At 39.7% G+C, this 26,780-nt stretch overlaps 4 protein-coding genes and 1 long non-coding RNA gene across 9 annotated transcripts; 3 read left to right on the forward strand and 2 right to left on the reverse strand.

The window, feature by feature from the left end:
- The first annotated feature begins 1,427 nt into the window (after positions 1-1,427).
- Positions 1,428-6,892, forward strand: bbs5 (Bardet-Biedl syndrome 5). Its single transcript, XM_067603534.1, has 12 exons — positions 1,428-1,608; positions 1,927-2,009; positions 2,099-2,164; positions 3,600-3,649; positions 3,854-3,981; positions 4,084-4,219; positions 4,561-4,656; positions 5,249-5,311; positions 5,419-5,553; positions 6,161-6,244; positions 6,488-6,511; positions 6,622-6,892. The coding sequence occupies exons 1-12, from the start codon at positions 1,547-1,549 to the stop codon at positions 6,721-6,723; spliced, it is 1,029 nt and encodes a 342-aa protein (XP_067459635.1). The 5' UTR covers positions 1,428-1,546; the 3' UTR covers positions 6,724-6,892.
- Positions 6,893-7,615: 723 nt separating this feature from the next.
- Positions 7,616-11,053, reverse strand: LOC137192656 (piggyBac transposable element-derived protein 4-like). The gene is made up of 2 exons (XM_067603522.1): positions 9,749-11,053; positions 7,616-8,119 (listed from the first exon to the last, which is right to left on the reverse strand). The coding sequence occupies exons 1-2, from the start codon at positions 11,027-11,029 to the stop codon at positions 7,691-7,693; spliced, it is 1,710 nt and encodes a 569-aa protein (XP_067459623.1). The 5' UTR covers positions 11,030-11,053; the 3' UTR covers positions 7,616-7,690.
- LOC137192657 (uncharacterized) lies at positions 10,484-13,746 on the forward strand. Of its 2 annotated transcripts, none has more exons than XR_010930611.1 (3): positions 10,484-10,573; positions 11,664-13,104; positions 13,482-13,746. It is a non-coding gene; the product is annotated as an uncharacterized lncRNA (long non-coding RNA). The 2 variants fall into 2 exon arrangements; XR_010930610.1 differs by lacking the exon at positions 10,484-10,573 and adding an exon at positions 11,038-11,127.
- A 694-nt stretch (positions 13,747-14,440) lies between these two features.
- klhl41a (kelch-like family member 41a) lies at positions 14,441-17,365 on the forward strand. Its single transcript, XM_067603528.1, has 6 exons — positions 14,441-15,619; positions 15,705-15,862; positions 15,952-16,059; positions 16,159-16,344; positions 16,922-17,068; positions 17,173-17,365. Exons 1-6 carry the CDS (start codon positions 14,534-14,536, stop codon positions 17,282-17,284), a joined length of 1,797 nt encoding a protein of 598 aa, XP_067459629.1. The 5' UTR covers positions 14,441-14,533; the 3' UTR covers positions 17,285-17,365.
- A 507-nt stretch (positions 17,366-17,872) lies between these two features.
- On the reverse strand, positions 17,873-24,585 carry fastkd1 (FAST kinase domains 1). Of its 4 annotated transcripts, XM_067603525.1 has the most exons (16): positions 24,495-24,509; positions 24,219-24,407; positions 23,611-24,109; positions 23,448-23,516; positions 22,483-22,608; positions 21,990-22,388; positions 21,778-21,888; positions 20,611-20,742; positions 20,040-20,526; positions 19,847-19,961; positions 19,643-19,771; positions 19,402-19,533; positions 19,191-19,304; positions 18,549-18,693; positions 18,329-18,443; positions 17,873-18,199 (listed from the first exon to the last, which is right to left on the reverse strand). In XM_067603525.1, the coding sequence occupies exons 3-16, from the start codon at positions 23,943-23,945 to the stop codon at positions 18,104-18,106; spliced, it is 2,505 nt and encodes an 834-aa protein (XP_067459626.1). In that variant the 5' UTR covers positions 23,946-24,109; positions 24,219-24,407; positions 24,495-24,509; the 3' UTR covers positions 17,873-18,103. The 4 variants fall into 4 exon arrangements, with proteins under 4 accessions (XP_067459626.1, XP_067459628.1, XP_067459627.1 ...); XM_067603527.1 differs by lacking the exon at positions 24,219-24,407 and having other exon boundaries at positions 24,495-24,585; XM_067603526.1 differs by having other exon boundaries at positions 24,364-24,544.
- Between the last annotated feature and the right edge of the window lie 2,195 nt (positions 24,586-26,780).

Raw genomic sequence — 26,780 nt, forward strand, 5'->3', positions numbered from 1 at the left:
ACACCCTGCTGCTAAAAAAAACCCAACCCAGCCTAGGTTGAAAACTACAGGTCAGTTTCACTCCTACCCTCCCTATCAGAATACTTACGCAGTCTCTGAATTCTTTCTAAGAACAACTTGTACTTGTCCAAATCGGTCTAGGTTTAAGCGGGGTCACTCTACCGAGACTGCACTCCTGTCTGTAATGGAATCACTACATTTGGCTAGAGCTGCTGGTCAGTCCTCAGCTCCATTGCTGCTAGATCTGTCAGCTGCCTTTGACACAGTTAATCACCAAATCCTCCTCTCCACACTCACTTAGCTCGGTATCTCAGGATCTGCCCTCCACTGGTCCATGTCCTACCTCTCAGGGAGATCTTTTAGAGGGTGGAGGGGTCCAAACCACACAGCTTATCCACAGGGGTTCCTCAAGGGTCAGTGCTGGGTCCTTTTTTCTTCTCAATATACTCCACCTCACTTGGTGCAATCATCCACTCCCATGGTTTCTCATACCATTGCTATGCTGACGAATCCCAGCTATTTCTATCGTTTACGCCACAAGGCCTCACAGTCTCAACACGGATCTCATCATCCTTCAAGTTATGTGCTTGCATCCAGAACCACTGGTGGTTCGGACCAATCAACGTCCAATGAGGATTCTCTTGTGATCTCACGAATCCAGCTGCCTCACTAAGAAAGACAGTGATAGACCAATGGTTCATCCAATCACCTGAAAGTGATTAGATGAAAGTGCCTGCCCTTTTCCAAACAGTTTCCAGGGATGACGTCTTTGATGCTTCTGTGAAACAAACCATCTGGTGCATCAGCTTATTTTTCCCCACCTTTATTGAAAACAATCAAATTCAAAAACAGTAACATATAAACAAGTATGAGGAACAAAAAGAAAACAAAGCGCCAGGGAATTCAATTATGATATATATCTTCTTAAATGAATTGTGCAATAAGCTTTTTACATTCAATAAAAACAAAATAATACACAGGAGGAGGAAAAATAAATAAAATAAATAAATAAGGGGGTACAAATATTCAAATCATATTAGTCAATAATGGGTTTATGTTATAAGTTTTAAAAGTTGTTTGAGTATTTGTTGCCTTTTTATTTTGCAGCTTAACCATAAAATAAAATAGTTGGAATAAAAAGCTAACATTCTTGTCCATTGAGTTGTTTTCAAAATATATCAAAATATCACCACTATAAAACATGACCATTTGACCAGTTTTCCTAGATAGAAAGTTTTGTTTTTATCAATCCAAAATATTTTGGTATAGTCTACATACAATGGAAAACTAAGTGAAATTTTGTTTCTTCACAAGATTAATTAATATTCAACGTGAATAAATAATAAATCACCTAAATATTAATTATTCTTGTGACGAGAGTAACATTCAGGGTCTAAAAGATGTTTGTCCCCCCGGCTTGCCGTCTGTTGCCATGGTGATAATGACTCCGAATGCTTTTTCGGATTAGCCAACCTGCTAAACATTCAGCCAGCAAATTACTACGTACAGCTACCAAACAAACCCGTTAGAGAGACAACCTGCAGTCATGGCGTCTGTTTTAGATGCTCTTTGGGAGGACAGAGACGTCCGATTCGACATAACCGCACAGTAAGTTAAGTTAATTCACTAAATTATTTCACCAGTTTAGAAGCTAGTTAGCTTAGCTCAGCTACGCTAAAGGTAAGCTTGCTAAGTTACTAATACTTAGCTGCAAGGTGTTTTCTAATGTTAGTTGCTTAGCTTCCTGTTTTCTCGTGGAAAATGTTTTGCGGTATGCCACATTTGTAGTGTAGAGACGTCTAATTAGATGAATACTATGCATTACTGTAACCACCTACAGCAAAACTAACGTTAATCTAAAACAATCCTCTCCATACTGGTGCTGCAGATATTACTGATCAATCTATCAATTTGTCCCGTGCACAGGCAGATGAAAACTCGGCCAGGAGAGGTGCTGATAGATTGCCTCGACTCAATAGAGGACACGAAAGGCAACAACGGTGATCGAGGTAGTTATCTTGCTGTCTTGGAGGTAAAAACTATCTGGGCAATTTGTGTGTAGCTGGTAAACTAAAAATAATGTCCACTTATTTTACAGGACGACTCTTGGTGACAAACTTGAGAATCATTTGGCATTCTTTGGCCCTGCCAAGAGTCAATTTGTGTGAGTACACCTGCATCGTTAATATGTTTTATCATTTGATTCTACCTGTTATCCAGCAGTAAAAACTCCTTGTATCTTTAATTTAGGCATTTATTTCTGCTCGTGAACATGCCATTCATCCGTCCATCTATACTGTATATTAAATGTACACATCATGCATCTCCACCAGCAGCCAATCAGCTGAATATTTCTGCCCTCTCTTGAAAATGCATGGTATTAAATTACCTTATTAAATGGTATTATGTGGTCATCTTTAAATGATCATGATCATCATTGTAGGTTTAATGACTTTCCTGTGCACCCTCCATTTAGTTTTCCTTTTTGCTAAAACCTCATCTAAATCTAATGATGTGAGTGACAATTATAGTCACGAATGTGAGAATAATCTAATAGTAAATAAGCTTTTTCTAAACACCCTCATATCTACTAACCTTTTCTAAAATAGACTTGAAGTATCAAACATGGTTTCCATTTTTGTGGCATTATATATGTTGTACTGTATGTTCAGTCAACTTTATTTTTAAGAGTTTTAATGAATGAACACTACATGTAATATTGATATGATAATGAAACGCATGCTGAGGAACAAAATAGGAAACTGACCATTATCAGACATCATATCAGATATCCCAGTGTGGTTTGTGTCTTAAAGGATGGATTCACAGCTTTTCAAGTCTGTCTTAAAACAACAGTCAGGTGCCCATATGAGCACTGAAAGAGGTTTTCCTCACTGTAATTATTCCTCCTGTTCGTACTGGCTATTAAAAGATCCCCTTCAAATGTGCTTTCAGTATAAGTGATGGGGGCCAAAATCCACAGTGTGTCCTCACAGTCATTTTCTGCAGAAATGCTTTTAGTTTATTTGAAGCTTATATGAAGCTTCAGCAGTCAGCGTTAGTCATATCAAGTGGATATCTGAAACATTTACAGTCTTTTTAGCATCAAATTCCAACTTTGTGTTTCCTTGGACAGTGTTTCCCTGTTGAGCTGCGGTGGAAGTATAGTAACAAAAAGAGGGACTTTGGCACTAAAAAGACTGTAATGTTAAAACATATCTACTTCATTTGAATAATTTGGACATCTGAAGCTTCATGTTAGCTTCAGATGAACTTTTGAATACATTTTTGCACAGAAGGAGGACTGTGGATTTTGTCCTCCATCACTTACATTGTGAGTGCATTATGAAGGGATCTTCTAATTGTCAGTATGAACAGGAGGAATAATTACAGCAAGAAAAACCTGCTTCAGTATTCATTTGGGCACCTGACTATTGTTTTAAGGCAGACCTAAAAAATTGTGAACCTGTCCTTTAAGGTTCCCATTCTTCTTTGAGTGCTTACGTGTGCAAGTACTTGCCAACAAAGAGCAGAATCAGGATGAAGAAGCCGAGTGTTAAATCATATGAACCTAAATGCAAATCTATAATTTCTTTCAGCTGTTGGTTACAACTCCATCATTAACATCACAACAAGGACGGCTAACTCAGTAAGTAAAACTTTGTTTTATTTCTGTAATTATTAATTATTTTGTTATTGTCTTAATATTTCAACTCAGCAGTATTTCTTCAGAATCATTTTACATATTTTCACACGCAGCATACAGTATACTGTTTAACTTAAATTCAGTATATAATAAATGTGATACAGACAGATAAACATGCTAATTTAAGAATTGAATGTTCTTCTCCAGAAATTGAGAGGCCAGACTGAAGCACTCTACATCTTGACAAAGTCCAACAACACAAGATTTGAGTTCATTTTCACAAATGTGGTTCCAGGAAGTCCACGGTTGTTTACTTCTGTTATCGCTGTACACAGGTAAAAAAAAGCAAGAGGGTTCAACTCCCTGATTACAGTCTGCATAAAATGTACAATATGTCCTACTAAATGTTTTAAAATGTGTTTTTGTTTTTTCCCCAGGGCCTATGAGACCTCTAAAATGTACAGGGACCTGAAATTGCGAGCTGCTCTTATTCAAAATAAGCAGCTAAGACTCTTGCCCCGGGAGCAAGTGTATGATAAAATTAATGGAGTTTGGAATTTATCCAGTGATCAGGTACAGCTGTTCCTCCTGAAATTTGTCTGTTCAAATCTTCTTTTTTTCTTTGCTTTTGACAGCTTATTTAATGTACAAACCTATTTACAGTTTCTGTGATTACGTTCATGTACAGACTAACTGTAGAGGTGTGTGTTCTTTCTGTTGTCATTCATAAGAATTTTATTTGAAGTAGCAGAGCAGTCATATGAAAATGTTTTCCTAATTCCTAATTCTTTCTAAGGTGTCCACATATAATAAGATTACTCTTTTATTTAATAATTGATATGACATAATTAATGTGCAATATGAGTAGCTGAATTCCTTTTCCTTGATTGTTGTTGGTTTTTTCTTTCTTTTAGGGTAACCTCGGAACCTTCTTTATCACCAACGTTCGGATTGTGTGGCATGCCAATATGAACGAGAGCTTCAACGTCAGCATTCCTTACCTCCAGATTGTACGTACAATACACTTTAGAACATCACCTATCCTACCTGACCTGTCTAAAGCTGAAAACTGAGCCTAAAATGCTGAGTTGCAAATATATTTGCTTATTTGCTATGCAGTCACAACCACTTGAGGGAACAGATACTGTATTATATGTAGTAGTCTTTGCCTATTCCCAAAATTATGTACCTTCCCTGTTTATATAATGTTATAACAAACACACAGACCACTATTATGTGCTCAGGAGCTTTTCAAGAGCCAAACTCTAGTTCTGTGGTTGTTTTGTGCGTTTAAGTTTATACGGTTTACAACAGTCATTCAGAATTACAGAATTCACTGTTCACAAACCATTCAGTACAATAGAAACGCCACATTTGTGAGTCACCTGTAGATTAGTGTAGTGTACCAATCTACAGGTGGCTCACAAATCATATTACATCATAATGCATCCTCAGAGCAGGACAAATGTCTGAAACAATGTAGTGACTCTTTTCAGCAGCAAGTCAGGACTCCTAATGCAAGTGTTTCTGTTGTACAATCATGTATTCTGTCCAGTTTAGGATGGTGTATGTATTCAATGTCCTACCTTTTTTCCCCCAAAGTGGTCTATCAGAATAAGAGACTCCAAGTTTGGCTTGGCTTTGGTGATAGAGAGTTCACGCCAGGTAACTTCTCTGCACTTTGAGTCACATTTACCCGATATAATCACATTATTGGGGTTGCTTGTGATTAATAAATTTACACTTTTTTTTTTTGTTTTGTTTTGTTTTAGAGTGGAGGCTACGTGCTGGGATTTAAGATCGACCCTGTGGATAAGCTTCAAGATGCACTTAAAGAAATCAACTCATTGCATAAGGTGTACTCTGCCAACCCCATCTTTGGAGTGGACTATGAAATGGAAGAAAAGGTAGGTATACATGAATCACTGATCCTGAACGCCTCATTAGTGTAACTTTAAAAGACCACTGTGTAAGATTTACGGGATCTACTGGCAGAAATGTGAATGTAATATTCATAAGTATGTTTTAATTAGTGTATAATGAAAATAATAATTGCTGTGTTTTCATTACCTTTGAATGAGCCCTTTATATCTACATAGGGAGTGGGTCCTCTGCCACTGAGGCTGTCATGTTGCATCGCCATGTTTCTACAGTAGCCCAGAATGGACAAACCAAACACTGGCTCTAGAGAGGGCCTTTTGCGTTTTTCGCAAGTTTTGTGACTACCTGGTTCTCCTACACACTTGGAAGGGGAGGGTGAGGGGCAATCAACTGGTTGCATTCTGCAACCTCACCACTAGATGCCACTAAATTTTACAAAGTGGTCTTTTAAACAAAGTGTAAACTTGTGACTGGAAACACAAATGAAAATACTCTACATGTCTGTTTTTGAATTACTGCGTCGTTGTTACAGATGTCTTTTTTTCTCGCTACATTATCATAAATGTGATTGATTACTCCACTGTTCAGGAGATCTTGTTGTCATAGTGCTGTTTGTCCTAACATTAAATCCAGCCGCAGCCGTTGGAAGAACTCACGGTGGAGCAAGAACCCGATGATGTGGAAATTGAGCCTGACGAGCAGACTGATGCTTTCACTGTGAGTGTGCCTGTTGGCCACCATTGCACTCATCAATCCTTTGGGAGTCAGTGCTTTAGTTTCCAGACTCTCAGAATAGCTGTAAGCTAATGCCCTTCAACACCATGAACAAACATGAATTCATGTTGCCTAGAGCTGATGCTGATAGCGTGGCGCTCATCAGACAACAATAACCTACTATAACACTCAGAATATTCTGGTTATCTGATTATTAAATGTATTAATTGTGTCTGTTGTTTGCAGGCCTACTTTGCTGATGGCAACAAGGTAAAGTCTCACAACAACTTTTATCCCCTGCTATAATTGTTAAATATGCTGTACAAGATGTTGTGCTCTATGATTTGTAGAAGTGTTTAATTTGTTCACTGTTTCCAAAGCAACAAGACCGTGAGCCAGTTTTTTCTGAGGAGCTGGGTCTCGCCGTTGAGAAGCTGAAGGAGGGCTTCACACTTCAAGGACTGTGGGAAGTCATGGGCTAAAATAAGACAACAGTCTATTATTTATACGTAGGTTAGGTTAAAAGTTGTACAGTTTATGCTTAGATACTTTTTCATAATAAGAAAAAACTAAATTATATGTATGTAATATTTATTGTGAGGTTATTTCTACAAAATATATTTTCTTGTGAATAGAATGTTAAATATAATGCAGTTTGTATTCTTTAAAGTAAATAAATGTATTTAAATAGAAATCAGAGTACTTTTTTTACATCTCAATAATATTGTATTAGTAACATTAATTTAGTAGATTTGTTCTGTCTTATACACAGTTTATTTATATGTGAGAGGAACAATGTCTCTGACTAAAATACATAACTGCACAAGGAGCTCGAAAGAGGAAAAACTGTTCACTGAGCCGCCTGTCTACTTGTTAAGTAATTATAACCTCTTGGATGTACTTGCACACAAATACTGAATCACACATTTGGAAGTGGTCATTACTATCAGTGAACTGTGACTCATGTCACATGGAAACAGACTGTAGTAAATACCAGCAGTAGCGGTAAACACAAAGTAGAATACAAGCCCTTGTGCATCACTTTAAAACGGTATCCTCGGGACAAAAATGTCTGTGTCAAAAAACTGCCTTAAAAATATTATTTATTATTGTTTTCCACTTTCACTGAGTTCATTTTTTGACCAACATCAGTCCTGATCATAATTACCAAATATTCATTCATTTTCAAGATTTTAACCCTTTAAATGCCAGTTTGTTTACATAATGCCACTATTGATTTTTATGGGGAAAAAAAAGCATTATTATTTTTGTGCAGTTTTAAAGTCTATTATTGTTTTTTTATTACTATTACCCTTCAAATGTTCTACCTTCTAATCGCCTATTATTTTACTTTGCTCTAGAAATAAAACAAAGTTCACTTTGAACAAGAACAAGATTTATTTTTCAAAATCCAAGACTATTCAGAACATAAATAGAGTGTGTGTGAGCTCATTTCAGTTTGTAGCAGGTGCTGCAAATGAATGACGTGTGGTCTTTGCAGGCACACTTGCCACACTTGATGCAGGTGGTGGCCGTTTTTTTCCTTTTTCCAGTGCATAACTCACACAGCCTCCTCTTTTTGGGGTTGTTGTCTGAGTCAGGGTCTGGGTCTGTGTCCTGTTGCCGTAGTCTTGCCACCATGGCGGCAGCGGCTGGTGTGTGGGGAAGGCGCTGTCTCCGTGCCATTTGCGGAGACACAAGCATTTTCCCCAGTTCGTCCAGGAAAAGCCTCCGTCTGAATTTCTTGGCCTGGTTCCAGGAAGAATCCACGGATGTCCACAGTACAAAGGCGTTGTGGGCAGAGACGTCCAGCATGTTGTAAAAGAGAACCATCGGCCACCGACATGTCTTTTTCCTACAGCTGTAGATGCTGACAAGCTGCAAAGGGAAAAAAAAGACAAAAGAAAGAATCAATAAATTAATACAAATATTCTTCCTCATCATATACAAATATATCATTAATTCTTTGTAATAATGTTTTATATAATTCTTTACATAAATGCAAGTTATATATTTTGAAGAATGTACAATATTTGACTATGAAAGCAATAATAATCATGTAAGAAAGAAAATTTGGAATGAAAATCCACTATTAACCACTTACTGAAATCAAAATATCATTAGAATATGAACACAACCAACAAAGATTAAATGAAACTTTTTTTTTTAACCCTTTAGACTCAACATAGTCCCATGTTTGTCTTTTTTTAGGGGGGGCAAGGGATCTTTAGAGGGAGATAGCAGGTCAACATTGTACGCCACATAGAAGTGATATACATCATCTGAAAGCTGGGAACCTGAAGATTAATTTGAGATGCAGCTCAGCACTGTGTTTTTCTAGTCATAAATCTGTAATAAACATGTTTTGGTTAGGCACCTATTCCAATTTTGAAAGTTCAGAGTGTATAAAGGCCTAGAACATTATGAACATTATGAAGTATATGATGGCCATTCCCATTCTCAATTATGTCTCATGCTGTGATTTGCTATCAAAATGTTTGACATTTGGAGATGTCTGTAAATTGCATTTTTGGCGATTGGATGGTGAGCACGGTGGTCTATGGGGAAAATGCTTTTTTGGCCGCAGGGGGATTTTTGCGCTGCAATACCGCACGAGTCCACTAGGAAAAAATGGCTGCAAGGCTGAGCGGAGGCGCCCAATCCAGCTCTTATTATACATCCATGTAATTTACCCATGTTCACTAAAAGCCTCGCATGCACGCTATCAGTAGACACTACAATTTACCAATGCTCCCTAAACATCCCACACTCAGAATATCTGGAGACTACAATTTTGTGTTGAGCTGAAGTTGATTGGAGGAACGGCAGTGCCCGTTCAAAACGTGCCTGAGACATCCAGCACGAAGTCTTGAACATACATGCCAAGTTTCGTTCACAGTAAAGTTACACAGTTCAATAGTGGAGCTTAAGTCGTTTAAACGCTTTTAAGTCATTATCACTACGGATGTAATCCCACCTCCGACCACAATGTCGGTTGCAATGGCAGAATGGCGCTGTCTCTATTTCCGCTCGTTAACTTCACAGGCAGAAGAAGTAAATCAACGTTGTAGAAGCAACTTCTTTATGAGGTATTTCTGTATATTTCTTAACGTGCCTGAGACACCCAGCACCAATTCTTGCATGTACATGCCAAGTTTTGTTCATAGTAACGTTACATAGTCCAAACAGCAGAGCTTAAGTCTCTTACAAGTTTTCAAGTCATTAACACTATGGATGTAATCCCACCTCCGACCACAATGTGGGTTGCAATGGCAGAGTGGCGCTGTGAGGTATTTGGTATTTTTACATATTTCTCGAGAACCGCTCATTCAAACAACTTTACACATCGACATTGCACTTCCTCATTTCCCCAGCAATCCACCCGCCAAGTATGAAGTAAATCGGATGAACTGTTTTCGAGATATGCGAAAGACATATTTACATACAGACATACATAAATACAGACAGACAGAGATTCCTTGCTTTATATGGAGAGATAGAACATACCTTATCCATGTTGTCGACACCTCCTTTGCAGCGGTTGTAGTCTGTGAAGATAGTTGGCTTCTTTTTCTCAGTGTCGCTCACAGCCGGCTCCCGGTGCTTGGTGCTGAGGAGCAGCACAATCTTCCCCCGTTTGGGTATGTACGACACCACTGTGTGCGTCCTGGTGAAGGCAAAGAGGGAGGACAGGGGCGCTCTCTGCCTCGTCTGCAGCAGTTGCGGGGGAAGCTCTGTCTTGGTCTTACGAACAGTACCGACAAGGGCAATTTTCCTCTTCAGAAGCTCCTCTGCCAGCGCATAGGAGGTGAAAAAATTGTCACAGGTCACGGTGCTCCCCTTGAGCCCCTCAGTCATTTCCAGGACAACTCTCTTTCCCTGGTCCACCTCCGGGGCACCGCCATCAGATTTCCCCGTGTAGATCTGCATCTTCCACGCATAGGATGTCTTGACGTCGCAGGTGACCCAGATCTTTAAGCCATACTTGGCTTGTTTTTGAGGCATGTACTGGCGGAACCTGCAGCTGCCTTTGAACGGGACGAGCTGCTCATCCACACACACATCTCGACCCGGATTGAACAGCAGCGGGAGGCGTCGCGTCCACTTCTCCCAGATGGTCCGAAAGGCAGCCAGCTTGTCTTTCTTATTACGCTCAGGTCGTGTCATCCTGTCATCGAAGCGCAAACAGGAGCTCAGGAGCCTGAATTTACAGTGGGACATGGTGGCCCGGAAGATGGCCCGTCCGGTGTGGTCATCCCACAGGCTGTGGGTAGACTCGTTCCGCGACCTGTGCACACCGGCCAGGATCAGCAAGCCCATATACGCCTGCAGGTCAGTAGCATCCACGTCTTTCCAGTCTTTCACGGTGCGTCTCCCCTGCAGGTTGGTCATGTCCACGAGGAGCTGGGTGATCTCTTCTGTTATGAGGAGATCGAAGCAGGACTTGACGTTGCTGATCCGGGCGATGGCGTACCGTGTGGGTCCCGGAGTCAAAGCGGTGGCTGGAAAGTAGCGCAGCGTCTCGGCGTGACTGGGAGACCAGACAATCTGCCCATTCCTCGATTTCCATCCAGGATCCTCTTTCTCCTCCATGCACTCCCCGTTCTCTGTCCTGTCCTCAGAGGACTCATCAGAGGAATGTTCGGTGGACTCAGAGTCCAGCACATCATCCTCTGTGTTTGTGTCCTCTTCATTTTCGGAGACAACAGAGTCCTGCTCGCTATCAGATGGCTCTAGGACCAGCGTTATCTCCGGATCTTCTTCTTCCGTTATGAACTGTGTCTCCATCTCGCCGCCTATGCAACAACCAGTATCTCAAGCTGCATTCATGGCGTATATCCCAGTTGACACATACACGCCGCCGCGCGCGATGTCCGCACACTATGGTGAGTAACTTAAACAATTTTCGCGCGTCTGTTGCTGAGTAGCGCATGCGTGAGCGGGGTCCGCCCTCTTGGACAGCTAAGTACGGCAACTCCTCTTGGACAAACCGTGGAAAAATTGAAATTCGCTCATTTTCATCTTATCTGTCTCTCTCTGTTTATTATTTTCAACTAGAACGGTCACAAGCCAAGTACAGTTCTGTCCTGCAGTTGAATTTTGAGGGAACTGTTACTGTTAATAGGAAGAAAATGTCTAAGTTTTGTTATTATTCTACTTTATACAAAACTAAGTTCAAAGAAGATGCTGTCATCATTTTCTAATTATTTGGATGGTGTAAATTCTATTTGCCAAGAGGAAAAGTTAATATGTGAGTCTCGAATTACTATAGAAGAAATTATAGATGCTGTTAATCATCTAAATATAATAGGTCACCTGGGAATGATGGAATCACCTCTGACTTTTATAAACTTTTCTCTGAGTTGCTAGCACCATTAGGTCCCACTAAATGTTTTAAAATGTGTTTTTGTTTGTTTCCCAGGGCAAGTGAGACCTCTAAAATGTACAGGGACCAAAGGAGCAGGTGTATGATAAAATTAACGGAGTTTGGAATTTATCCAGTGATCAGGTACAGGTGTTCATTCTGAAATTGTCTGTTCAAATCTTCTTTTTTTCTTTGCTTTAGCTAGTTTATTTAATGTACAAACCTATTTACAGTTTCTTTGATTACATTCTTACTACTTTCTGTACTTTCTATTGTCATTCATTAGAGAATTTTATTTTAAGTAGTAGTGCAGCCATGAAAATGTTTTCCTAATTCCTAATTATTTCTAATGTGTCCACATACAATAAATGTAAGGTTACTCTTTTTATTTGATAATTGAGATAATTAATTTGCAATATGAGTAGCTGAATTCCTTGATTGCCTTGGTCTTTGTTTTTTCTTTTAGGGTAACCTTGGAACATTTTTTATCACCAACGTTCGGATTGTGTGGCATGCCAATATGATCGAGAGCTTCAATGTCAGCATTCCTTACCTCCAGATTATACGGACAACACACTTAAGAACATCAGCTATACTACCTGACCTGTCAACTAAAGCTGAAAACTGCACCTAAAATGCTGAGTTGCAAATATATTTGCTTATTTAGTAGAAACAGGGTTCTCCACGCATCTTCCAACAAAAAGCAGCTCAATCAGGTGCTTCTCAGTTTGAGGACAGCAGACTTCAAAAAACAGAAGAGACTGGAGCACACTGATTAATTTGCAGCCTTTAATTGTGCAAACAACAACTAATGTTTCAACACTACTGTTTTTTGATATTTGCTAATTTGTTGTTCAGTCACAACCATTTGAGGGAACAGATACTGTAATATATGTAGTAGTCTTAATACCTCTGACCTATTCCCAAAATTATGTAGTATCCCTGTTTAATGTTATAACAAAAACACAGACCACTATAAGGTGCTCTTCAGGAGCCAAACTCTTATTCCATGGTTGTTTTGTATATTTCTGTTAATACTTTTTACAACACACAAGTCATATCAGAATTACAGAATTTACTGTTCACAAACCATTCAGTACAATAGAAACGCCACATTTGTGAGCCACCTGTAGATTGGTACACTATACATCCTCAGAGCAGGACAAATGTCTCAAACAATGTAGTGACTCTTTTCAGCAGCAACTCAGGACTCCTAATGCAAGTGTGTCTGTTGTAAAATCATGTATTCTGTGGTGTATGGTGTATGTATTCTGTTTCCTCCCTTTTTTCCTAATGTCTGTTTGTGAATTACTGTGTCATTGTTATTGATGTCTTTTTTCTCTCTACGCTACCATAAATGTGTTTGATTACTACACTGTTCAGGGGATCTTGTTGTCATAGCGCTGTTTGTCCTAAAAATAATTCCAGATAACTCACCATGGAACAAGTCCCCGATGATGTGGAAACTGAGCCTGACGAGCAGACTGATGCTTTCACTGTGAGTGTGCCTGTTGGCCACCATTGCACTCATCAATCCTCTGGGAGTCAGTGCTTTAGTTTCCAGACTCTCAGAATAGCTGTAAGCTAATGCCCTTCAACACCATGAACAAACATGAATTCATGTTGCCTAGAGCTGATGCTGATAGCGTGGCGCTCATCAGACAACAATAACCTACTATAACACTCAGAATATTCTGGTTATCTGATTATTAAATGTATGAATTGTATCTGTTGTTTGCAGGCCTACTTTGCTGATGGCAACAATGTAAAGTCTCACAACAACTTTTATCCCCTGCTATAATTGTTAAATATGATGTACAATATGTTGTGCTCTATGATTTGTAGAAACATTTAATTTGTTCACTGTTTCCAAAGCAACAAGACCGTGAGCCAGTTTTTTCTGAGGAGCTGGGTCTCGCCGTTGAGAAGCTGAAGGAGGGCTTCACACTTCAAGGACTGTGGGAAGTCATGGGCTAAAATAAGACAACAGTCTATTATTTATACGTAGGTTAGGTTAAAAGTTGTACAGTTTATGCTCAGAAACTTTTTCATAATAAGAAAAAATTATATATATGTAGGTAATATTTATTTTGGGGTTACTTCTATAAAGTATATTTTCTTGTGAATAGAATGTGAAATATAATGCAGTTTGTATTATTTTAAGTAAATAAATGTATTTAAATAGAAATCAGAGTACCTTTTTTTTTTTTACATCTCATTGTTATATTTATATTAATGCAGTAGGTTTGTTCTGTATGTTATACACAATTTATTTGTACGTGAGGGGAACACAATGTCTCTTGACTAAAATACTTAACTCCACAAGGAGGTCAAGTATTTTAATAATGTTAAAACAGGATAAACTGTCACCTCCTGTTCCAGCAGCTGTTCACTGACCCTGTCTAGTTGTTAAGTTATTCCCCTGTGGATTCACTCACACACAAATACTGAATCACACATTGGGAAGTGGTCATTACTATCAGCGAAATTGTGAGTCACTCCACATGGAAATGTCATCTGTAGTAAATGCCAGTAATAGCGGTCAACATATCAAAGAAAATACTAGAACAAATGGCCCTGCCAGCATGTTAAGGGTATTTCTTGTTAAAACTATATTTTCATCCTATTACATAGACAGCTGTAAATCAAAAGAAATGGTCATAGTTTATTTCTGTGTGGTCGAACAACAATGCTGTTACTAATCACAGGAGTGACAAGGCTACGCAGTTGTTTTTACTCTATGACAGCTGTGTGAGCTCTCTGATTTGGCCAACCTGAATTCTTCATGGATGGGGTGGCTGGCTATATATAGAGGGGCACAGTTATATTGAAGTGGCCTCAGACCTGTCTGCCTATAATTCTCTGTCTTCACCAGCTAGAACAGTCACTGCACTGCCGACACTTCCATCCACTTCTATTGTAAAAGAATGGATCCCCAAGGCTTGAGGGAAGATCTCCGTCTGTTTCAGAGCACTTTGCTCCAGGATGGACTGAAAGAGCTTCTGAATGAGAACAAGTTGATCGACTGCATCTTAAAGGTTGGAGACAGGAGCATCCCCTGCCACCAGCTCATTCTGGCAGCATGTAGTCCATATTTCCGGGAGCTTTACTTCTCCGAGGAAGGGGAGGAAGTGGGCAAAAGGGACGTTGTTCTGGAGAATCTGGACCCTGATATAATGGAGGCGATTGTGAATTATATGTACTCGGCAGAGATTGACATCAACGACAACAATGTGCAGGACATTTTGACTGTTGCCAACCGCTTCCAGATCCCCTCTGTGTTCACAGTTTGTGTGAATTATCTCCAGAAGAGGCTGACCAAGAAAAATTGCCTTGCCGTCTATAGACTGGGACTGATGCTGAACTGCCACAGACTGGCAGTAGCAGCTCGAGACTACATTGCAGATCGGTTTGAGACCGTGTCCAAGGATGAGGATTTCTTAGGGCTTGCTCCACATGAACTCTTTGCTATTATTGGAGCAGACGCATTGAATGTAGAAAAAGAAGAGTTGGTGTTTGAGACGCTCATGAGATGGATCCGGAAAGACAAAGAGAAGCGCGCAAAATCTTTAGAAGAGGCCTTCGAGTGTATTCGTTTTCGCCTCCTCCCAGAGAAGTACTTCAAGGAAAAGGTCGAGAAGGATGACCTCATCAAGGCAAATCCTGAGATTCTCAAAATAATCAAAGTCATCAAGGAAGCTTTTGCAGGGAAGCTGCCTGAGAAGAAAAAGGGACAAGAGGGTGAGGAAGGAGAGGAGGGAAAGCTGCCTGGCTACTTGAATGATAACCGCAGATATGGCATGTACGTCAAAGACATGGTGCTGATGATCAATGACACGGCTGCTGTGGCCTACGATGACGCAGAGAATGAATGTTTTCTTGCTGCAATGGCCGAGCAGATCCCTCGAAACCATGTCAGTCTGGTGTCCAAGAAGAACAATCTCTATGTGTTAGGAGGACTGTTTGTAGACGAAGAGGATAATGAAACCCCACTGCAGTGTTACTTCTACCAGGTATAGAAAAAGTCTTGTTTAATTAACATTGCATTACAAAAACCCCTCACTTTGTTTTAAAAAATCGTAAATATATGTGTTTCAGCTGGACAGTCTTGCTGCTGAATGGATTGCTCTGCCTCCTATGCCTTCGCCCAGGTGTCTGTTCGCTATGGGAGAATTTGACAATCTCATCTTTGCAGTAGCAGGGAAAGATTTACAGTCCAATGAGTCTCATGACACTGTTATGTGCTATGACACTGAGTAAGTTGCAACTATTTGGGTAGTTCAGTGGATTTTTTATTGAGAGCTCTGACATGTATTAACTTTTGAACACTTTCTCTGATTTATAGAAAAATGAAGTGGACTGAAACAAAAAAGTTGCCCATGAAGATCCATGGCCACTGTGTGGTCTCACAGAACGGGGTGGTCTACTGTATTGGAGGAAAATCGGATGACAAGTAAGATGGCCATGCCAGAACATTTTACATGAAGTCAAAATCTTGATTTTCACAATATATTAACCCCTCTTGGGAATGATTTTTGTCTTGCTGGTAAAGTAAAGCCACCAATAAGATGTTTGCATACAACCACAAGAGGTCAGAGTGGAAGGAGGTGGCTTCCATGAAGACACCCAGAGCGATGTTCGGGGCAGTTATCCACAAGGGGAAGATTATTGTGGCTGGAGGAGTCAATGAAGAAGGCCTCATAGCTTCCTGTGAAGCCTATGACTTTGGAACCAACAAGTATGTGCTGTTATTATTACGATTTGTATATAAGTTATTAAATGTTGTACCGGGCTGGTTATTGTTGTTGTTTTTTATATCAATATGTATTAAACTAGACTACTTAGTGTTTAAGTTATTATATGCTATTTCCATTTTAATTGTGTCCAAATAAGTTTCAGTCAAATATCCATTGTACTGTATGTTGCGGCTTTTTTCCATATTTTGATGCTTTAAATGAGTGACCTGTCATCACACGTTGTGGCCTTGTGCTCATTAGTTGTGAGTAGTCCAACTAAGGAGTGATTTTCCTTCTCAGATCACTCAATTTGAAGGATTTTTAGAGTCTTGAAGAGATGAAAGTATCCAATATCTCACAAGAAAAAGCACAAATTAGTGGAAAACTGAAAAAATAAATACATAGATTTCTCTCCTATTCCTTAAATCATTTTGTGAACCCTTGTGGGGTCCTGAACCCCAAGCTTGGAACACTGCTTTGAATCAACAAAGAATAAAAGATATCAAGAAAATCCTGCTGATTTTTTTTTTTTTTTAAAGGAGCAGACACATTAATTCAGCTAAATGTACCTTGTTGCAGGTGGTCACCCTTCACAGACTTTCCTCAGGAGAGGAGTTCAGTCAACCTGGTCAGTTGTGGAGGGGAGTTGTTCACTGTAGGAGGCTTCGCTATTGTGGAGAACGAGGACAAAGAGTGTGCACCCAGTGAAATCATTGACATTTGGCAGTATGTGTGGATTTTTGTTTTGCATTGAATATTGTTGTACACTGTGATACATAACATCACTCTCTCAACTGTGTAACACAACTCGATGTTTTCTCTCCTTTCAGGTATGAAGATGACAAGAAACAGTGGACAGGGATGATTAAAGAGATGCGTTATGCAGCTGGAGCCTCCTGTGTGTCTATGCGTCTGAATGCAGCCAAAATGCCCAAACTGTAACAACAGTGCAGGGTCATACTAGGGACTTTCATGTAACACTTCAGAGCCTTTGTGTTTTAATAAAATATATTTTACTTTTAATTGGCTTGTTTCTTATAAGTCATAAGGGTCTAAAATTAAACAATCACTTTTGTTTGGATCAGAAATCATCATTCATGGTCTGTAACATATCTCTTGTTGGGGAACCCCCACCATCCCAACTCCTTAAATGTGTGCATTGTTATTGTGACAGAAGTTTTGCATAGAATTTAATGCAAACATCAATCTGGAAATGTTTCTCTTCAAAATGTCTGCTGATGTTCATTTGAATTTGCATCCAATGCAAAAGAGGACAGATGTGTTGGGCCTCTGCTAAGGCAAACCTTGTTGGCTTATTTGACACCAGCATTTTTTTTTGTTTTGTTTTTCTGCAAGCAAGATCCATGATAGTTTATGGTCCAAGATTTCTAAACTTCAGTTGTAATCTAAAGAAAATACATAATTATCTACAACAAAATATGATTTAATTCTGTTGAGCAACACTGACAATGTTGCACTAATGCTAGATATTTATATGTAACAGAAAATGAAGCATCACATTTTATTTAAAAAAAAACTTATTTAATAAAAAAGCATATATTGTAATATACAATCTCAATTAACATGAATGAGGTAGATTCATGTCAACTTTAGGCTTCATCACTAAGAATAAGGGGCACTTGATAAATGTTAATTTATTGTATTTAAAGCACTCAGCAACTGCCTAGAAATTCTTCAAAACCAGGCTAACATTTCAGTGTTGAATGTAACATTTTCTTCATTAATCCATAAATAAGGCCTTCAGGAAGAAAGCTCTCCATATATTTTCTTCTTTAGATATTTCTTCCAAGCATCCAGTGTAGAAAGCTCCATAGAGTTCCATTCAAAGTGAGGAATCTGTAAAAAAAAAAAAAAATAATAATAATTTCACCATCTTGTGTGCATCTTTTGCAACATCACTAACATGTAATACAATTCAGATTTACAATACCACATCCAGTGTCACTGTAAATGACGTTTTCTCACCTGAATAACGCGATATCCCAGAATTTCAAGGTGTCTTTTTCTCATCAAGCCTTCACCTTTCATATGATGAGAATGTTTGCAGAAGGACTTTGAATCAAGGAAGTCCACAGCAACGCTGTGAGAGAAAAATAACAGAGTTTCAAACAAATTTCAATGCTGACTGGTAGCAGTAGTAATTTATCTTTAATAAATGGCGTCTGTGTTGTGAATATATCCCTACCGCTGTGCTCCAGGCGGCAGCTCATCACTGATGTTTTCCAGCAAGTTTGTCCCCCAGTGAACTTTTCCTTTGTCCGAGATCTGTAGTGTGCTTGGCTCGCTGTAGGGCAACGGCTGGAGGTTCTTGTCCAGTATGCATTCAAAGTCTGAAAAGACAAAGAAAAATACCTTTTACAGTCAAATAAAATCACCTCTGCAATTCTGTGGTTTCCCGCATATTTTGTTGACAAAGACTTTTCCAATATAAGATTTTCTTGTCTTGTGTTTCCTTGCACAGACTGAAGCTCTAAAAAATACAACGTTATGCATGCTTGTTGTGCCAACATGTTCTGCATTTTGGGGTTTGGTCCTCCTGAGAATGGATCAGTAAGAAGTATGGCATGACAAGAGCAATACACTGTTTAAATGAGGATGTTAGGATGAGGGTTAGGTCTGTTAAACCCGTCCATGTAAAGGCTTCTTGTTTTGTTGGGTATGTACACCATTTTGTTCTGTGATTGAATGAAAATTCATTAGTCAATTCAGTTTTTATCTATGAAGCCCAAAATCACAAAATTTTACTAGGAAACATGTGTAAAATTTGAGTGGAATATTATCAAATCACTGCCTTACCCTGAGACAGAAATAACTCAATATTACTCACCTACGGTGTAAAAATACGGAGTCACGACTGCTACTCTGACACAGTTGATGCCATCAAGAACTTCACCCAGCATTTTGTGGATTTGCTGCTGCACAGGACTGATAGAGACATTCCCTGGAAAACATTTTGACAAACAATCGATAGTATACAGTACATTTATTCCAACTTCAAACTCCACCAAAATCAGAAAATCATATCTATGTGCATTTACCTTTCTTTTGCAATTGCTGGCAGTAGCGCTCATGAAACCACGGGACCTGGAACTCAGGACACTCAAGACACACGGCGCGATTGAGCTCCATGAGGCGCAGTCGGGTCCGCATGTTGAGGGCATCAGGAAGGGCTGTAGAACGTAATGTAAACACTAACATTAGTTCTACTGAACTAGTGTGGCATACTTATATCTCAAAACTAATATTTCCCTGCAAATTCCAAGCAATTTGCAGACATACTTTCAAGTTGGGCATCCAGCTTTCCCAGAAAATCTATACTGAATATTTCTCTGACAAGTTCTTCAGGAAAACAGTCGGCTACTGCCAGGGTGTACGCCAGGAGAACTAGCAGATGTGGGTCAAAGGAGCCTGCAAATACACAAAAAGGTGTTAGTATAAGCTTAAAATAAGAAAAAAGAAACTGTGAATTGACAATTCACTTACTGATATGAGGAGTGAAGCGCCGTATACAAACATCGTACAACTCGTCTGCTCTTACAGGATCATAATTCAGGACAGAAAAGGGAAGCAGGGTGGCATATGTCGCAGAGTGGTGAATCTTAAAAATGGAACAGGAAAAGTATAGTTAATATATATTTAATTCGGGCTTAATATGCTGCCATGTATCTTAAAGCACCTTGTCAATGTCTTCAATAGCCACGCTGGCTATACGCTCCATCAACGGAGGGCAGAGGTGGTTTATCCTGGTTAAGAAGAGGGCTAAATCCGGCACATTTGTCCAGTTTATTTGGTCCATCATCCTCTGCAGGGTGACCATCGTCTCGTCAAGCAGCATTTCATCAAACCACTCCCCCGAAATGAACCTAAGCTCCTCAAGCACAAAGTCTAGTCTGTCAGCTGTTTGCAGCCTCTCATGCCCGCAGCGGTTCAGCGTCTGCAGCAGACGGACGTACTTACTGGGGGTGTTGTGGCGGTAGGAAGGATCGTTGCGCACCCACTTGGCAACAGCAAAAGAAATAGTATTGAGATCATTGAGACTGCATTGGGTCACCACCGCATCTACCCGCGAGATCACGCTCTCCTCGAGTCGTGGGCAAGGCAGCATGGACAGAACACGGGTCAACATGGTCACTTCATAGGGAAAGACGCTGCACTGCAAAAAACTGCAAGACAAAGTGTAATCAGTCTTCATTTTACTAAACTGGTGTGAAGCAAAAAGGACTTAATTTGCTCACATACACACTTACTTGACCAAAGTGTTTCTTAGTTTAGTGAAGAGTTCGGGATTCTGATACTGCAACAGAAAAAGGGCTTGGGTGATTCTGGCCACCTCCACCGGCTTGTAGACGTGAAGGTTCCTTTGGATTACTGATGCAATTCTGAAAAATAATTTTGTAATGATTACATTTAACATACTTCTCCAAGGACGGGTACATACATATAGCATGTGACGATAGTAGTTCAGATTTTTTCCAAGTGATGAGATCAGGACTACTTTATTATGTGTTGAGAGTTATGGGTCACTGTAATGGCCTGGGAATGCTAAAAAACAACAACATTGTGCCGTCTGACTACGTCTGAAGACAAAAGTGTTGATAGCTGTTCAGAACAACCACACTCAAAGGCTGGTTAAAAAGCCGGCCATCACTGACACAGGTGAGGCGCGACAATTGTTCTTTAAATGGGATTAACGGCATGCACTTTCAGACAGTCACTCATTGAAGGCATTCATAGTGTTGGGCTTGTTTGAACACATGAAAGGTGACAGAAATAGATGTTTAAAGAATGAAAAAACCCTGTTTACTGTCAGACATAGCCCCCTAATTCTGACATCACAAAGGTATAGCTGGAGGAGGTTTCAGTATACTGGCGATTACACTGGAAATGAGTGACAAAATCTGCAGTCCTCATTCGGTGCAAAAATGCATTCTTAAGTTCAGCTGAAGCTAAAATGAAGGTACAGCAGTCTGAATTAGCCAAGCTGGTATCTTGGTCCTGGTATTCTCATGCAGGTTTATTGCAAGTGTTTTATCCCGACAATACAACCGACAGTATGTGTCAGCAGGGAAACATGGTGGGCAAATAAGGGAATGTTGTGCTTAGAGTAAAAGATCAGAGCTTCGGAAGATACTCGCTCACTTTGTCTTACTCAGACTGGTGAAGCATCACTTCACTTCAGAATATATTTTTTCATCACGGACAACAGTGGATTTTGTTCTCCTATTCTCCACAGTTGTGGCACAAGGGGATCTTTTCATAGCCAGTATGGAGAAGTGGAATGATTACAGCGACAAAAAGCTCTCTCAATGTACATATAACAAGTGTTGTATTAAGATACACCTGAAAAAAATCGGAACCTATGCTTTAAAGCTATCCAGGTGCTAAATGATGATAACGATTAGATATGAACTTACTTGTTCATCAAGCTAAGGTTCCTGCTCTGAATCTCTTCCAGTGCTTCAGCTACAGCCAGGGCCTGCTGTGCATTTAACTCATCCGCCAACAGGAGGGCAGTGTTCTCCAACCTAAGATGAATAAAACCACATTGGAAGAGCGAGACTCAAACTACTGTAAAAGATTTAGATTCCCAATCATGTATCATTACACTGATAATGATAATACAGACCCTTCTCTGATCTCTTGACTGGCCATAGGAGCCAGAGCGACAAACAGCTTAGTGAAGGAGAAAGGTTCAGTGCTTGAATCAATCAGTTCTGTCAGCCTTTGTTTAACAGCAAGCCTGAAGTCACAGTTGTTGTACTGCAGGGACTGATACAGCCCCATGATCATGCTGATGTTCTCCGCATCCAGCCCGGGAATGTTGGACAAGAGGATCTGGTTGCACTTCTCCAGCAGAGGACGGTGGCTGTACTTGAGATGACGCAGGAACTGCACCACTCTCCGAGGGTTGTTGTAATGTGAAGGATCCATGGTGTCCAGGAGATGCTCTGCCCTGCTTATGAGGGCATCTCGTAGACGAGGAGACACCAGGGATGAAATGCTAATCATGAATGTAGTTAGGATCCTGGGAAAACAACGCCAAAGGGTAAATAAATACACACAACATGAGGCACTTGTTCTTTGAAGGTATTTGATCATAATTGTCATAAATGACCGACCTGGCATCATCAATAGATGACAACTTCTGATCCACAATACTGGCGATGTGACCCATCAGAGGACTGTGTTGAAGTTGCTGATCACTTAGACAAATGGCAAACTTGGATAGGGATGACAATGGAAATCTGCAAAAATCCACATTTGTGAAACAAATTATTAGTTCTGAAACAATTAGTCAACGGAAAATTAAACACAAGTTTTGATAATCTATTTATTCTTTTAATTTATCAAGCAAAAATGCCAAATATTTTCTTGGTTTTACATCAAATTTAATATATTTGGATTTTGGATTGTTGGTTCTTCACCATTTATAAAAATAATTGCCAGATTAATTGATAATTAAAATAAGCGTTAGTTGTGTCCCCATATATCATTGAAAGACAGGTTCACAATTTGCCAAGTCTGTCTTAAAACAACAGTCACGTGTCCATATGAACACTGAAAGAGGTTTTCCTCGCTGTAATCATTCCTCCTGTTTATACTGACTATTAAAAGATCTCCTTCAAATAGGCTTTCAATGTAAGTGATGTGGGCCAAAATCCAAAATCCAGTCATTTTGTGCTAAAATGCAGTTTATCTGAAGCTTATATGAGGCTTCAGCAGTCTGAGTTAGTCATATCAAGTGGATATCTGCTATATTTACAGTCTTTTTAGCATCAGATTCCCTCTTTATGTTTCCCTGTTGAGCTCGGCGGAAGTTTAGTAACAAAAAGAGGGACTTTGGCACTAAAAAGACTATAATGTTGAAAGATATCTACTTGATTTGACTAATTTGGACACCTGAAGCTTCATATTAGTTTCAGACAAACTTTTAAATACATTTTTGCACAGAAGGAGGCTACTGGATTTTGGCCCCAGTCACTGACATTGGAAGAGTGAAAATTGTGAACCCTTCCTTTAACTCAAAACAAACTGACACCAAAGAAAATGTCTTTTATATGACATATATTTATAACACTCTTACCGGTCTATTCTTAGCCAAGCCTCTGAAACCAACTGCTGAACAAGAGAGTCGTGGTGATCCACATTCAGCCTAAAACAGAGATGATAATAGAGTATGTTGTCATGACTGTCTTATATTTCAAATACATGGTCTTGAAACTGATGGTGTCAACATTTTAATGTACCTGAGGAAACTGTAAAGCATGTCCACCAACATACAATCATCCATGAGAGCGATTTTGTTCTCCGCCAAAACCCGGAGGGTCAGGAACTGTGGGTGACTCTTGATGAGCTCAACTGTCCTCAACAATTGTGGTTTCTCTTTCTGAAACTGCCACAGCATCTCCACGGCACAGCCCACATGCTTCACCGTCAGCTTGGCCTTGTTCTTGCCCACCACATCAAACACATTGTCTTCAGCTGAGCAAACCCTCAACTGCTCCAGAACCTGGTCTCGGTTCACCGTCCCCCCATGGAGGAGCCTTCGAAGGCAGGAGTTCACACACCGGAGACGAAACATCACCTCAGACCCTCAGCTCAAATTAAGTATGCACACGCACCAGGGTCTTCATTGTACCAACACAGTGTCCACCTCAATGTCAAACTGACAGGCAGGTTCAGCCAGCTGGCATCACATCCACAAAACTACAGCCTGGAGGTGACGTTAGAAGATGTAAGGTGTCCCTTTAAAATGAAGAAAACACACACACACACACATTAAAAAAACTGAATCGCAATTTCTTACATTATGCCTGACATACTGTATTCAAGGGGAAACTTGGCCAATGCTGACCTCAGCTTTAGAGGAGTTCATCTCCTAGAAAAGAAGCATAGAAACAGCCCCATTCAGACACAGCACATGACTTTCCTTTTGGTGCACCACTACACTGAAGTTCAGTTTGATAACAAGATATCCACGTGGGTAGAGAAACAATCACCTAAAATGTCTGACCACCACAGACTCCCCCTGCTCGCTGGGTTCCTAGAGAGATTTTTGAAGATTAAGCTGTATATATCACACACAGATAGAAAACAGTCCTTAAAATCGCCTATTCAAAGTCAAAATCACCTAGCATGTGCGCTATGATGTTTCACTTCCGTAGCGGGTGTCATAACGGATCGTGAGTTTTTACTCCCTGGGTTTTGTCTTTCAGGCAGCAGCTCGATGCCCCGGCAGTCGACAAACATTTATAACAGTTTACCAACAGCTTAAATGCTTTGTATATCACCGTTAATTTTCCTTATCAATCATACAATATCTAAAAATATAATAATGTATCATTTTTCCATGCCTCTTTTGAGACCTCAGCACTCTGTATGTTACACCGTGACTCAATCATAGCGTTCCCTATGCAAACCTTAGGGGAACAGTCAAAACGTTATTTTCTTCCTGTTATTCAGGTTTAAGTTATGCACTAAATTACATTTTTGTGATTCTGTAGATGTCTACTGTCTATCGGGGTGATAAAATGCTTGCCAAGGACGAAACCAAAGTTTAAATCCAATTTCTACAGTCCGCTCTGCACCTCCCTACTGTGCTGATGTAGTCCAGAGGCAGTAACCCTGTGGATTTACATGTTGATATAGCCATAGACAGACATCTTACACACATGAAAAACAGTTTAAAAACAAACAAACATTTTACTCATCTGCCAGATTTGCATACCGGATGCAAACCTAGCCGAATAACTGAACAAGTACAAGTGGTGAGGTCACCAATTGGGCTTCTGTTTCCCATGAACCGAAAGGAAAAATGGTACGATAAATGAAAATCAATTGAACCATCTTTCACTTAATATGTAATAAACAAAGCTGAAAGACTGAATTCTTGAATGCACAGAATTGAGAGATGGGGAAGTTTTATGCAGCCACCGAGAAAGTTATACCTGACAGATAAATCCGAGGGCTTAAAATCCCATATCAGATTTACGTGCCACTCCTGCTCACAAATCGCCTCCAGCGTTAATTGGCAGTATAATCTGGGCATTACCACACATACGTGGGCACTACAATTGGGTAAAGCCACAGTAAACTGTCACATGCGCAGATTAAAGTGATGACACTAAGAGAGAGCAAACTGAGTGCGCGACCAGATTTTATTGAAAAGCTATTGATTTTGTGGTATTGGATTGAGCAGGTTGGGGTTCAGGAGGGTTTTTATGGGTGCCGTCATAATGTTGGCAGCAATGTTGGAGTGAAGGGCATTGAGGAGAGATGTAGACCTAAAATTATGCATTTTGACTTAAAGGATGGGCTCATAATTTTTCAAGTCTGTTTCAAAACAACAGTCAGGTGTCCATATAAACACTGAAAGAGGTTTTCCCCGTTGTAATCATTCCTCCTGTTCATACTGGCAGTTAAAAGATCCCCTTCAAATGTGATTTCAATGTAAGTGATGGAGGCCAAAATCTACAGTGTGTCCACACAGTTATTTATGCAAAAATGTATTTAAAAGTTTATCTGAAGATTATATGAGGCTTCAGCAGTCTGAGATAGTCATTTAAAGTGGATATCTGTCACATTTACAGTCTTTTAGCATCAAATTCCCTCTTTGTGTTTCCCTGTTGAGCTGTGGTGGAAGTTTAGTAACAAAAAGAGGATCTTTAGCACTAAAAAGACTGTAACATTGAAAGATATCTACTTGATTTGACTCCTTTGGACAGCTGAAGCTTCATATTAGCTTCAGATAAACATTTAAATACATTTTTGCACAGAGGGAGACTTGTGGAATTTGTCCTCCATCACTTACATTGTAAGTGCTTTATGAAGGGATCTACTAATGGTCAGTATGAACAGGAGGAATGATTATGGCAAGAACAACCTGTTTCCATGTTCATTTTGGCACTTCACTGTTGTTTAAAGACAGACTTGAAAAATTGTGAACCCATCCATTCTGACACTTTTTTTAAACTTCAAATTTTTTGCTTTATTTATTATGAATTACTGTATTTAATCTCCTCAAGACTCTAAAAGTTATTGGAATAAAGTAAAATATTTTATTTATGCAACATGTGACAAGGGGTCCCAGGTAGAATTTGCTTTATTTTAAGAGTTCAAAAGCCCAAAAGGTTGGGAACCACTGCTTTAAAGAAGCTGCTTAATCCAAGTGAAAACCAACCAATAATTGTAAAAGCTGTTCTCGAATTCACAGCCACCAACAGGCGTTTTCAAACCTAACATTTTTTAGACATCTTTAAGAAGGCAATCTGCCTCTGAACTGCGGGAGGCAGCAACGTGCAGCGAGCAAGTCAGCCAGTCTGCAGGTGTTACACCGTATTTGGTGACCCATCAGATGATGTGACCTTCAGTGTTGGGAGCGAGAAGTACTTAGATCCTTTAAAGTAGCCTGTCAGAA

Source organism: Thunnus thynnus, chromosome 11 (genome assembly GCF_963924715.1).
Source record: "Thunnus thynnus chromosome 11, fThuThy2.1, whole genome shotgun sequence".
Taxonomy (NCBI): Eukaryota; Metazoa; Chordata; class Actinopteri; order Scombriformes; family Scombridae; genus Thunnus; species Thunnus thynnus.

What these genes read in the sequence shown, in the direction of transcription:
- fastkd1 (XM_067603527.1), bottom strand. Translation starts at nt 23,945, where the DNA reads ATGTTTCGTCTCCGGTGTGTGAACTCCTGCCTTCGAAGGCTCCTCCAT. An exon ending in GCGCTTCACTCCTCATATCA is followed by an intron (nt 19,772 to 19,846) that starts GTAAGTGAATTG and finishes GTGTATTTGCAG; the next exon opens with GCTCCTTTGACCCACATCTG. An exon ending in GCTGGATGCCCAACTTGAAA is followed by an intron (nt 19,534 to 19,642) that starts GTATGTCTGCAA and finishes TACGTTCTACAG; the next exon opens with CCCTTCCTGATGCCCTCAAC.
- bbs5 (XM_067603534.1), top strand. Translation starts at nt 1,547, where the DNA reads ATGGCGTCTGTTTTAGATGCTCTTTGGGAGGACAGAGACGTCCGATTC. An exon ending in GGAATTTATCCAGTGATCAG is followed by an intron (nt 4,220 to 4,560) that starts GTACAGCTGTTC and finishes TCTTTCTTTTAG; the next exon opens with GGTAACCTCGGAACCTTCTT. An exon ending in TGATAGAGAGTTCACGCCAG is followed by an intron (nt 5,312 to 5,418) that starts GTAACTTCTCTG and finishes GTTTTGTTTTAG; the next exon opens with AGTGGAGGCTACGTGCTGGG.
- LOC137192656 (XM_067603522.1), bottom strand. Translation starts at nt 11,029, where the DNA reads ATGGAGACACAGTTCATAACGGAAGAAGAAGATCCGGAGATAACGCTG. An exon ending in GTGTCGACAACATGGATAAG is followed by an intron (nt 8,120 to 9,748) that starts GTATGTTCTATC and finishes TTCCCTTTGCAG; the next exon opens with CTTGTCAGCATCTACAGCTG.
- klhl41a (XM_067603528.1), top strand. Translation starts at nt 14,534, where the DNA reads ATGGATCCCCAAGGCTTGAGGGAAGATCTCCGTCTGTTTCAGAGCACT. An exon ending in GGAGGAAAATCGGATGACAA is followed by an intron (nt 16,060 to 16,158) that starts GTAAGATGGCCA and finishes TTGCTGGTAAAG; the next exon opens with TAAAGCCACCAATAAGATGT. An exon ending in GAAATCATTGACATTTGGCA is followed by an intron (nt 17,069 to 17,172) that starts GTATGTGTGGAT and finishes CTCTCCTTTCAG; the next exon opens with GTATGAAGATGACAAGAAAC.